The sequence below is a fragment of the Asterias rubens genome, chromosome 9, assembly GCF_902459465.1.
Source record: "Asterias rubens chromosome 9, eAstRub1.3, whole genome shotgun sequence".
Lineage (NCBI taxonomy): Eukaryota > Metazoa > Echinodermata > Asteroidea > Forcipulatida > Asteriidae > Asterias > Asterias rubens.
Window position 1 is genome coordinate 5,247,718 of NC_047070.1, and position 13,179 is coordinate 5,260,896.

Below are 13,179 nucleotides of genomic sequence, written 5' to 3' on the forward strand. Positions count from 1 at the left end.
TTTTGAGAAAGAGGTAGTGTCTCACTGAATAATAAAAGACTTTAACTAGAAGTCTGTTATTTTTATCTGAAAGCACACAAATTCGTCCTACATGGGTGTTTTTTCTTTCATCATTTTCTCGTAACTTCAATGACCAATTGCGCCCAAAGCTTCACAGGCTTGTTATTTCATGGTTATAATGGGATACACCAAGTGAGAAGACTGGTATTTGACAATTACCAAACGTGTACCCTCCCTTTAATGTGTGACGCTCTAAAATCTTGTTGGACTTGTGATTTCTCTTTTAAACGACTCCAAAAAAGGTCTAAAGGAAACTCTAAACCGTACTGCTAGATTCTGAAGCCTTAAAACAATCTAAAACCAAAGTGAGGTTAAGTTACATTTTGGCAAAACAATGTACACAAAGAGCAAATAATAATAACTTATACAGAGGTGATTTATTAATAATCCAACATGGCGACGAATACAACGGCAACCATGTTAACAGACATGGTTAAATCAGTGGCAGATGAACTCAGCTCTATCTTGAACCCCAGTCCAAAATGTGTATAGGACTGCATGAGGGTAAAAAGCAAGAAACAGAAAACATTTATTTTATTTTCATTAATATCTATAATAAACAAAATACACCTATCAATGGGAGACTTTGGAACGCTAGGTGGCAGCAGACGTATCAGGTGGAAGACGGTGTCGTGCCATTTTGCCCGTGTCTGAAGCTATAAAAAAAATGCGCTTCAACAATCGATCCGGGTGGGTGCGTTTACAGATTTGGTTCCAAGTCTGCGATCGTGGCTTTTAGTCTACCCGATAGCCAATACATTACTACTGCCTGAAATATCACCCGTGTACTGTATAGTCTCCATCATTAGCCTATCCCAGTTGGGGCACAAGATATAGCTCATCAGTGCCGGCGTTTTTCGTGGTTGATGCATAAGGAATAATTAAACCGTGATCTCAGACTTGAAATCAAGGCTAACATAATCTGGGTTTGACGTCAGTAGCATGAAAGTGATGCCTCGATAAAAACTGGATTACCAACCAAATGTCCACGTGATTTTCAGGATGAGCAAACATCAGCTGAATACCAGTAAAAAGCAATGTCCAATCAATGGAAGTTTTGTTGGTAATCCTGTTTCCATCAAGGAAGAAATTTCATGCTAAGCAAATGTTTGTGCTTAGCAGCTCTTTGAAATTGGGCCCAGTGGAGTGGGGAGGGGGGGGGGGGGCTTCCTCACCTGATAGTAAACAGTGTCTGGTGTGGAACTGTCCGGAGTCCACACCAATCGCCCACCGATCACCGAGTCAGAACATGTATGCCTCAGGTGCGTCTTATACTCCTCGAAGCTATTGAAGTTATACGCAACACTGCCATCATAATCAATGTATTGACATAGTGGTCCAGCTAAAAATGAAGAACAAAAGTTGGCACCGTGGAAATAAAACAGGCCGTCATTAATTGGAAATACTTGCTGGTAAAGGCTACGGTTAACAGGTGATAGGGCATTTTCAATTGCTGCTCCCCGACTATGGAATTCTCTACCTACCCTTACCAGAAGCTCCAACAGTGTCCCAGCCTTCAAACGTGCTCTCAAAACCCACCTTTTTGCCTCTTCGTAGCTGGTCATCTTTATCTTTGTTCTGTTTTTTCCCTCTTCATTCCTTCTCAGCGCCTTGTATCCTTTGGCAATTTGGCGCTTTATAAATACTGTTATTATTATTATTATTATTATTAACACCCAAAATACTTACGAGGTGGACTTACAAAATAAGATGGCACTACCAGTCATTGAAATAGTGTAAAATAATTGATATTATGTTTTAGACGCAATGACCAACATTCATCTGTTCCAATACTCACCTTGTTTATCGGCGTAAATAACTTCATTCTGCAAGAAAACCCAACCCAACAAATATTAAAAGAAAATGATCATTAATTGTAAAGGAACAGTAACTGAACTAGTTTTTGGGGTGATGAGTAGGGTAGATGGCCTTAGCTTTCGATCGAAACCGGACCTTCTTCAGAGGCATAATAAAACTATAAAACACAAACGTCTCGATGTGCTTTATGATACAACAATACAGGCAAAAAATAAACACAGGTAAACGTAGGACTGAAATACCATATACAATTTTAGTAGCAGTTTTGATGTGATAATTATTTGGTGGCTGCATAAAGAACATCCGTACAAAGTCTTAGTGCGAGTCTGAACATTTAGTATAGTTCTTTGACGGAAACATCTTCCGGAACAGTTTTGGGACAAGACGGTATGACATCAAAAGTCCATTTCCCTTTCACAACATTTGCCATTATTCTCTCGCCTATTCTCTCGCCTACAGATGGATTGCTCATGACGTCATTGACCGCCATCTTTGATGAAAAACAATGCACAGGTGCATGTGTGTATACGCCCTCGCGGACAACTCTCAGGTAATTAATTGCAAGAATGCACGTTTCATTAACGATGGTGGCCAATGGCAGCCAATGGCGGCCAACTTGAACACTGGGACAACTTTAGTCTCCTATCATACACTGCTCGCGTGAACGAAACCAACAAGCTCATCATGCATGTTTTAATGGGTTCCAAAGTTCGTAAACGCGCGAGACTTACACGTTTCCATTGACCTTTTAAATAGGGTTGCTGGTGAGAATTAATACTTAGGTACCAAGTGAAATAATATGACGTCAATATTTACGTCAACAGTGTGGTCCCTCACAAGCCTCCGTTACAGAAGGTCAGTCATCCCCATTTGTATTGTTCTTCAATGGATGATACATTTTATATCGACCATTATTAATTATTTATCTGATGTATGATTGTATGAATGGAAATAAAACAAACAAACAAACAAACAAACAAACAAACAAACCTTTCTCTCATCGTGTGACAGTTGATCGAACCCGCCCGTTGGGCTGCTGGTTAGGTACAGGGGATTATAGTTGATTGGGTCGGTTGGGTCATTACCAGTGAACACATTAATGATGTACTTCGTGTTTCGCTTCATCTTGATGACGGGTACCAGGAGCCCATCGACGTAAAAAGAGTCTTTCCAAGCAGGTTGACCTTTAGATTGTTTGTTGCAAAATAAAAGGGACACAATATTATTGAACTATAACAGACTCGAGTAACAACTTTGTTAAAATTGCGATAATTATAACTGCAGTTTGTCTCAGATTTTCTGAGTGAAGTGGTTTTATTTCAAACACATTGTTATATAGATAAGTCCTTACTATGGTATTGCAATTCTTAGAATTTACATTAAGGGTTTGCATTAACTCTGGTAATGAGGTAAACAGCCTAGCCTACTTTTGATGTTGTGAGTCCAATGTTTGAAACAAGTAAAATCATTTCAGGGTGTTTTCACTTCTTTACTAGACCTAATTACGAATACTGGTCTTTGACCAAACTGTTGTCAGGGCTGCAATGGTTTTAAAGTCCACCTCACTCAATGATGTTATCATAAACGTACTTCAAAATAAGTTATCGTGTACGTACACGATAAGTCCAATTTTATTGTGTACGTACACGACAAGAGAGGTTATTTTTATTCGTGTGGCGGCAATACGCTTTCATTATGTTAGAAACAACAAAAGTTATCATTTTAAATTACATGCTTATAACCTCAATTGTTTTTTTCACAGAAGATAGAATGTTCTGTATAAGAATTTTAACAACTCTAAGTGAAGGTTTCTCACCGGTGATTCCTAGATACCCTCTGGAGCCTCCAGACGGCCCGATATCGACCCGTAGCTGCTGCGTCCCGCTGACCGTTAATGTTGACCAGGCTGGTTGCACGTTTGCACTGTTATCCGTTGGAAGGAGAAAAGCTGGACAAGCATCGCGGGCTGGACGTCCAAAATTGATTTGCATTGAGGCTATGACAGATTCATATAACAGAACTTTCATACAATGGGTTTTGAGCTTTGAACAGTCCCTATACAAAACCCCACCCACCACCGCACCCCGAAAACCCCCACAGTAAAAATCACGGTTTGTGCCTGAAGTCATGCAAAATAACAAAATTAAAGACATTATTAATATTATGTAGGACAAAGTTAAAAACTTGTGCATGCCTGGAATTTGCATCTTTGAGAGGGCAAGGTCATTCTAATTTCACAAAGGGCACTTTTATTGAACAATATAACAGTCTTCCCTTTGACAACTTTTGAAGGGGCACCAAGGCCAAGACAAGGAGCAACATTACAGGCCTGATTGTGTCCCGAGTATGGTGGCCCTATAAAGGGACGTCAATTATGCGAATATGGGACAACCACCAAAGTCATAATACTGACGAGAAAAAAAATTGCACAACTTGTAGCCAAAGTCATGAATATTTACCTCGATATTCATGATCAAAATTATACAAAGTCGCAAACCAAACGAGGCCGCGAGGCGTGAATGAGATAATTGTTTTGCAGCAACAGGTGCCTAAAATCCACGCAAGTACTGCATGCTGCAGGCATTGTCATGAATATTGGCATCGGTTGGATAATTATTCAAGACTTGTGGCACAAGTTGTTAATTTTGCCATGACTATTACATTTAATGTCCACCACAATAATATCACTTGGCATCACAACCAATATGGCCTAGATATAGAAATTTATGTAGAATAATTGTTATAACCAAACTTTAATATTGATTGAACATGATTAATTTGTGGATATTTACACGACATTTTGGCTTGATCTCTGTTGAACAGGACAGTCCCATCCCGCACCGGGCCTATAACCCAGACGATGAACACAGCCGTGTTGGTCGGAATCACAGCATCAATTGAATCACCTAGAACAAAATGTTATTAACAAGTGACAAAGATGACTAATTTTCAAACAATGTTTTGCGACTGATTTTGTACCATGTTATCAGGGCGTATGTGAACTCTTAAACATTCACCAAACTTCAAAAAAATTGAAGGCAATGGACACGTTTGGTAAATGTAAACGACCAGTATTCTCACTTGGTGTATCCCAACATAAAAAAAATAATAATAAAATAACAAACTTTGGAATCGATTGGTCATCGAAGTTGCAACAAAATAATGAATCAAAAAACACCCTTGTTGCATTACTTTATGTGCTTTCAGGTGCATACGTAAAAGGCTTCGGCTGAAGTCTTTTATTATTTTGAGTCTCTTTCTCAAAAGCTACGTTCCTTTAGAGGGAGCCGATTCTCACAATGATTTATACTATCGAACAGCTCTCCATTGCTCATAACCAAGTACGGTTTCACGTTAACAATTATTTTGAGTAATTACCAATAATGTCCAGTGCCTTAAAATAATTAGTTTAAAGAAAATATCAACCATGAAGAAACACTATTACAAACAATGAGGCTCATATTGTAAGGAAAACGGACAGCGTTTACCAGTGCTTAGATAGCGGGAGTACGAGATTCTGGTGACGCCACCCACAGTGGAGTGGGCGATCAAGATGCTATCGTCGGTACCCGAGGTCGGTTTGACCATGGTGTCCGGGCACACACCAAAACCCTCGGAACACTGCGAGAGAGAATAACACAGAATAACAAAAAATACTTTTTTTGTGAATAGACCAATAAATCAATTACCTACAAATTAATTTGGTGAAATCACCTTGTTAGTGCTGCACCTGTTTAAAAACACGCTGACAACATTGGTATTTGCATCCGCAGTTTTATAAAAATTATGTGATATGACTACACATTTCTTTTCGTATCCGTTTTACAAACAAGTTTGAAAACCAATGTGATTTATAGTGGCCTTAGACCAAGCAGCAACGATGATTAAAACGCATAACATGCCTATATCAGAAATGATTGAAAGAAAATTCATCTACCGAAATAAACTTTGAAATCTACTTGAATTTATTAATAAAAAAATGTTTTGTTTTGTTTAAAATACAGCTGCAATAGATTCGTATTTCTGCCCCAATATTGACAGTTTTTATTCGTTTGGGGCGATCTTTACCTGTAGCTGACTCTGTTGATAGTAACAGTCAACCACCATCGGCCGTGTCCGGCTCTCCATCCACGTCACGGTGACGTCAGAGTTAGTCAGTCGTGACGAAGAGGAGCTACCACTCAATCCGAACCCCATGAAGTTACCCGGGGCAATCTTGCCGCCGAGTTCCACGTCGATGACACCCCCCTTGACCGACCAGCGAACTTGCATCTCGTCCATTGAGAGAACTTCACAATTATCGTAAACCTTTGGGGGGAGATAGAACGAAGTATAAAGACCAACAATAATTCCTAATAATCTAACCCTGTTGACATCAAAGTGAACCAAACAAAATTAAAAATGGAGATGGGCAGTTAGTACAGGGCATAAGACAACATAATGGACTAAGGAGCCGCCTGAAACCACTCACTCTCAGATAGTCCAGCCCACACAAATCTGTTTACTTACAACTTGATTTCAGTTTGCAGCACATTGTGTTAATATTTTGTTTCCGTGATGACTAAGCACATTTGCACCTATACGTATATACTCCTCTGGAGTGATTAACTTATTTGAAGATAGATAGATAGATATAGAAACAGACTGGCAACAAAGAACAGGCATGAGAAGTAGAGGAAGCCAGAAAGAACATGGAGAGATTAAATCACCAAACATGACAACATGGAGTAGAATGACAAGCGACATAAGAGAATGACAAATTGTTGGAGGAGGGAGGGCTTTATCATCCAACAAAGGATGACACAAGCCTGATACGATGATAGTGAATGCAATGTTCTCCTACCCTAATCATTTCAGTAGCTGGTGGGACATTCTTGGAGGCGATGTCTTCGGGAATCAAGATGTGACCGAAGCTCATGACGGCTTTCTCGCACCACATACTGATGTGTGTAATGTTTGTGACTGTCATACCGACTGGGAGAGTGACGTCAATAAGCTCCAGCTGGAAGGAACGTTCAACCTGCTGGCTCGCTCTGGTGAAAAAACCCCAAAAGGTTAAAGGCAATGGACACCATTGGTAATTACTAACAAATAATTGCATACAAACCTACTTGGTAACGAGCAATGGAGAGCTATGAGAAACGGTTCCCTCTGAAGTAACGTAGTTTTTGAGAAAGAGTTTTTTATTATTTGAGGGGAGAAATTCCCACCTCACATAAAATACTTTTTTGTCTTCATTTTATACTCTTTTGCCACTTCGATGACCAACAAATGTTCACAGGTTTGTTATTTTATGCCAGTTTTGAGATACACCAAGTGAGAAAACGGGTCTTTGAAAATTTTTTACCGAAGGTATCCTTAGACGTTATGACGCATTGAACCTAACTCGAGATAGGATTAATCCTTGCGTTTCGTGAAATCGGCTGCAGTGCCTTTATAGCTGCAGCTTCGTATACAAAAACAAATTATGAACTTTTTTGGGGTAAAACAATGACCTTACGTGTCTTTCCAAATCAATCTCGTTCCGTTCTCATCAGGGACTGTGGTATTTCCCGCCCAGAAGAAAGTCGCTGTAGTTAGAAAAGGATGAAATATCAACGAAATTAATTATTTTTACCAACTTAACATCCTCACTTAAGGTTCCTATACTACTCCCAATCTTACTACCTTTATATAATTGCGTATATTATAACCCCAAATTGTTACTAATATTGAACAAACTGATTAGAGTTACCCCTCATAAACCAAGGATATAACCGTTTCCAAACTGTGGAGAAGAGAACCATTCACTTTTTTTCCAAAGTTAAATATTAATTATGCAGAGAGGCGATTTGTTCAACAAAAAGATTTCACGAGCTTCTTCCATTACAATTAAATTTAATGTACAGCGTCTTTTGATTGAATGCGATGCCCCAGGGAAATCTTTCCCCTATAGAGATTCTGTCCCCAAACTGGAAAGTTAACATGGGCTGGAGGAGGAGATGTGAAGAAGTTGTATACAGAGTCGCCGAACTTGGGGGGGGGGGGCAGAATCTCCAGGGGCGGGCGGGGGGGGGGGGGGGGGCTGCCACACCGGTGTTCCCGGGCTGTCCGCCTGAGATTTAGTCCCCCATAAAGGAAATAAACATGAACTGGACGGAGGGAGGAGGATTCAGGTAGCGCTATCAGAAGAAGTTTGTACATCGCCGAATGTGGGACAGAATCTCCGGGGGACAGAATTTCCTGCCACAGCAGTACTCACCCGGACCTTGGCCATCGTATGAAAGACCAACAAACCTGACCGTCTTGGCGTCTAAGATGATGACATTGGATGAGTAAAAGTCGTGCGCTGTGCCCGTTAAGACGCCCAAGGAATACGGCGCCGGAGGGACGAAACTTTCTGGAATGGACACAACTCCAAAGCTTTCCTTGAAGGGGACATGGACAGAGATCAATCATTAGACCTAATTAATTTAAACACAGTGTAAACTCCCTTTGGCCTGAACAGTTCCCGGTCCGACAGCAGGGGTCTGACCCATTTTGGTCAGTTTGACTCGACTCGCAACTTAGGCAACATGACCCGGAAGCTGGTCATACTGACGAGCTAAAATCTCACTTTTAACTACTTTGAATTGTTAGTTTTGTCGATCTTTCCGGGCAGATTCCAAGATCCGGGTCAATATTCTGGCCCGGAAGTTTAAAAAAAATTTAAGACTCGCTCAGGCGATTGAGGTCCTTGACTTTTGCACAAGAATCATCTTTGGGCTCCGACAATACTTGCGTCATTCATAATCATAGATGTTAACCAATGTTTGTTGGAGTGATTGGCTGTTGTCAGCTTGGTGTTTTATCCCTTATGAGGGAGTTTGCCGAGTTCCCTTGATGGGAAGATCGTTCAAACAAACAAACAAACATACCCCTTGATCTTGTCGATTCCACACGGCGATATACCTGTATGCTGAGATAGGTTCATAGCCGGGAACAGTCAACACAAGCAAGTCGTTATCGTAGTCTCCCAACCCAGGCATGGCACGCCTGTTGGTACGAAAAAGGGGCGTGTCCGAATTAAAGAGACACGCTGCATTGGATCGGGCGAGTTGGTCTATGCAAAGCTTTTGAAACCGTTTGTTATGAAATGCGTAATATGGTTAAACATATTGTTTTAAATAGAACATATTATTTTCTTGTTACTTTGCGAACTTAAAATACGTTCGGCCATTTTGTGGAGTAACGTTTGACCAATTGGCGTGCCGTGTTAGTTCACGACGTAAAAGGAAACCCTTACAATTTCGAGGCATATTATTGGATCGTTACTTCTTTCTAAACCATGTATGCATTTTATAGTTTTCAAACGCTTTTCATAGACAAACTCGCCGGATCCAAGGCGTCGTGTCCCAATACCTCTAATAAAGTCTACTAATCACGTTATATACAAATGAGATATCAATCAAAAGACTTACCCTAATCGAACAATAGGAACTTCGGTGCCATCCGATGCGGGTACCTGTGTCTTTCCAATCAGGATTACTACATCTGTATTAATTATTAAACCAGACTCATTTACAATATTTAGAGCAGCAATTAACCCATCACGCGTTGGCTTATTTCGCAAAGGGCTAAGATTGATTTTAACTACAAATAAATCGCACTCACTATAGGGTAGTATTTACAGTTATTTTGTATTGCCATGAATTTTATTGCTTTTTGAATGAAAGAGGCCCCAAAAAATAATTTGTACAAAACACTGATTGCAATAATGTTTCACAAACAAAATGTTATAATTATATTATTTATCTATGCCCATCTAAACTGGCCGAAACGGGTCGGGTGTGTCCTTCACCATCTCCCGGTCCCGTTAACAGGCCAATCAAATTATTTTGGTGAATAGATGTCATATACTCACCACTAGATGACCCGTCGAAGGTGAAATTGCTGATAACGATTGTCACGTTATTTGCCGCGTAAACTGTTCCCGATACACCGTGCGAAGTTAACTTAAACTGGCCGATCACTTTGCCGTAACTGGCACCGGCTGTGCAGAAAATCCCTGTCAAATCCAATTAAATACGATGTGGAATACAATACTTATTATAGAGAACATTTTTTTGTAGTTTTTTTAAGTTGGTGCAAAACCGGCAGGAATACTAAAAGAAAAGGCATGGACACTTTTGGTAATTGTGAGTACAATTGGTCATCGAATTAGTAAGAGAATAATGGAAGAAAAAACACCCTAATTGTTGCATTACTTTGTGTGATTTCAGATGCATAATAAAAAGGCTTTAGCTGAAGTCTTTTATTATTTGAGTGAAAAATTACCTCTCTCTCGAAAACTATACGTTACTTCAAAGGGAGCCGTTTCGTAGAATGTTTTATACTATCAACAGATCTCCATTGCTCGTTACCAAGTAAGTTTTTATGCTAACAATTATTGTGTGTATACCAACAGTGTCCAATAGCCGGTGCAATAATTTGGCAGGAACGTTAATCCGGAGGTCGTTGGTTCAGGTCCCGCTCCAATCAATATATCTTTGTTCAAATCATAAAACCATTTGTTAGCTTATTCAGTCAGTTTCCCTTACATGGCATTTAATTTTTTTTTTTAAGTAACCCTACCCATGCAGATGATGTGACCGCAAACGAAGGGTGGATGCATTAACGAAGTCAGATGTAAGTGAGTTATTTAAGTGTTGATGCGATATCCGAAAAGGTTTTTCAATTCAGTGGCAAACAGAAGACATCAAAATGAGTTGAACTATAAGATGCAAACCACTTAACGATTGAGAGGAATTTACGGTTCATGCTCTTCAATTTAATAAAAGTGCCAACAATGGGGTGACTTGCGACAAAGGGGGAAGGGCTTTCCAGTCGTAGGCCTACCTAGAAGGGAACAAAGATCTACAAAGGTACACCATTGAATTTTAGACAAGGTAAAATCATTTCCAAACTCTATAATAGTGAGAAATGAACTCACCATCAAAAATGTACCTATGAGAAAAAATTCTTCGAATTGTAGATGGTCCCATTTTAGTATATGTATAATTGTTGTTTAATCTTCCAGTTGATGTTTTTTTCAACGGATTTTGTTGCATAACGTACTGATGAAGATTCTTAATCTCGGTGTCTTGAAACACTATTTTTGTCGACTTGAGTATTTCACATGGAACTATTTTGTTGGTTAAAAAAATAATATGACATTGAAACGAAACATGTTGTCTTTTGAGTGATTTTCCAAAGTGTTGGTGCGTCATTGGCGTGGGGGAGAGTATATACATTCATCCCAATCTGCTGGCTTTCAAGCTACTATTGTCACAACATTTTTACTAGTTGAAGTTTCAAGGAGATCAATATTCCATCAATCAAACTTGAAGCAATTACAGTCATGGATAACAAGTAATTAAAAATCGTATAGGTCCAAATAAAGCAAATGATTGAAAAGTCAGTACAAGTTGGAAGATAAATGAAGAGTGCCTGTACCTGACAATAGTAGGATTTTGACGCTCCAAGATTGCGAGTCCATTTTCATAGTAAGCTACAAAACACCCTGCAGAATTAAACAACGATAAGTAGAGAGGTGTTGGTATCTTCAACCTGTAAGCATTTCCAATGAAAACTAGGGGTATTGCTCAAAATAACTGTTACCATAAAAACTTACTTGACAAAAAGCAGTAAAAAATAGTATAAAACATTGTGAGAAACGGCTCCCTCTGAAGTAACATAGTTTTTGAGGAAGAGATAATTCTCACTCAAATAACAATTCAGACCTGAAGCATTTTGTTAGGCATCTGAAAGCACACAAATTGGTGCAACAAGGGTGTTTTTCTTTCATTTTTCTCCTTGCCACTTCGCTGACCAATTGAGTCCAAATTTTCAAAGAGTTGGTATTTTATTTGGGATAATGGTTTCTGACAATTACCAAACGTGACCAGATGCCTTTTAAAGAAATATCTTGATGTTATGCTTTTATTTATATACGTTATTTATATACTTCATCTGTAATTGATGTCCAGCACTGCTTTCCACAGGAGGCCCTCAGGACAAACAAACTGTATTTTAATAAATAAATAAAACATTTTACATCATCAAAATTGTTAAAGAGGAAGACACCATAATCTCCATAACAAAAGATTCATTACAAATAATTCGAGATTAAAAATAGGCCACAATAATCCAAAGGTTCTGGACATACCACACATCTATCAATGACTATACAGGGACATTAAACAAAGCCACAAAGCAAGACGTCTGTCATTTTGGAATCGATGTTATTTGTATTAATCGTGATAAATTGTTTTTACAGTATTTAATAGACGTTAAATTTGCATCGGGATCAAGAATATTAATTTAGTTTTGTACCCTTTCACCAATGTATACTCAGTACTTTCCAAAGTTCTGTGAATAAATCACAGGCATATTACTCGGGAAAGTACCGAGTATACAGTGCTAACAGTAATACGCATCGGTGTAAGGGTCAAAACCAAAAGTAATAAAACTTGATTGTTTGGTCGTGTACCACTCTGTTCAAGCTCAAGTGCGCGATGCGTACGACTACAAAAGGGTTTTGTTTTATGAAAATAGAATCAGCTTTTGCATACTGCTTACGAACCAAAATGAACGTTATGAAACGGTGCAAAAAAGTTAATAGACCGACATTTTCGACCCTAGCAGAGTATTATAACGTTTCGACTTTCTCGTCCTTTCTCGATTGCGTTAGACTAAAACAAATAATATGTATTACATTCGTCTTTCGTGAAAAATAGCCTATTTTAACAAAATGACAGCCAACCTTACCAGTATCATCCAATGATATGCCGTAGGTGTTGAACTTTCCCCATACAGTACCGCTCCAGAACCGCAGTGTAGCATCGATCAAGTAACACTTGCACAAATTTATAGAAAAATATCATCCAATTTCATCTAAGGTTGTGCGCAGACGCAGCAAAAGGTTCAAGTAATCTGATTGGACTAGACTGACTGTACAATTTAAATATGTCATCCAAAAGGCACCTCCCATTATTCATTTAGACTCGTCTGATTGGCTACAAGCAGATTGTGGTAAAACATTATCAGCAATTTACACAGGCAAAACTTAATATTTATTGAAAGAACACGTGGTTCTGATTATAACGTTTTCTGGCATCTCGTATGCTGCTAGTATGACTTGCATGATAGATTTTCCCGGTAACTTTTAGCAAAAATGGGAGTCTATGTCACTTTCACGTATTGATATTTAAGCGAACTACAGTTGCTTTTACAGCAACATACCACTAAAATATACAACCGTCAGTGTCTGTGCCGACTGCCTTTGCTTGAACATCGTACTTC

The 13,179-nt window shown here is 39.0% G+C and overlaps 1 protein-coding gene across 1 annotated transcript; it reads right to left on the reverse strand.

Moving 5' to 3' along the window:
- Window positions 1-440: 440 nt before the first annotated feature.
- Window positions 441-11,374, reverse strand: LOC117294693 (protein Skeletor, isoforms B/C-like). The gene is made up of 15 exons (XM_033777202.1): window positions 11,332-11,374; window positions 9,764-9,904; window positions 9,318-9,390; window positions 8,775-8,892; window positions 8,120-8,285; window positions 7,379-7,448; window positions 6,722-6,911; window positions 5,947-6,186; window positions 5,367-5,499; window positions 4,671-4,784; window positions 3,695-3,874; window positions 2,869-3,062; window positions 1,859-1,886; window positions 1,236-1,402; window positions 441-554 (listed from the first exon to the last, which is right to left on the reverse strand). The coding sequence occupies exons 1-15, from the start codon at window positions 11,372-11,374 to the stop codon at window positions 441-443; spliced, it is 1,971 nt and encodes a 656-aa protein (XP_033633093.1).
- Between the last annotated feature and the right edge of the window lie 1,805 nt (window positions 11,375-13,179).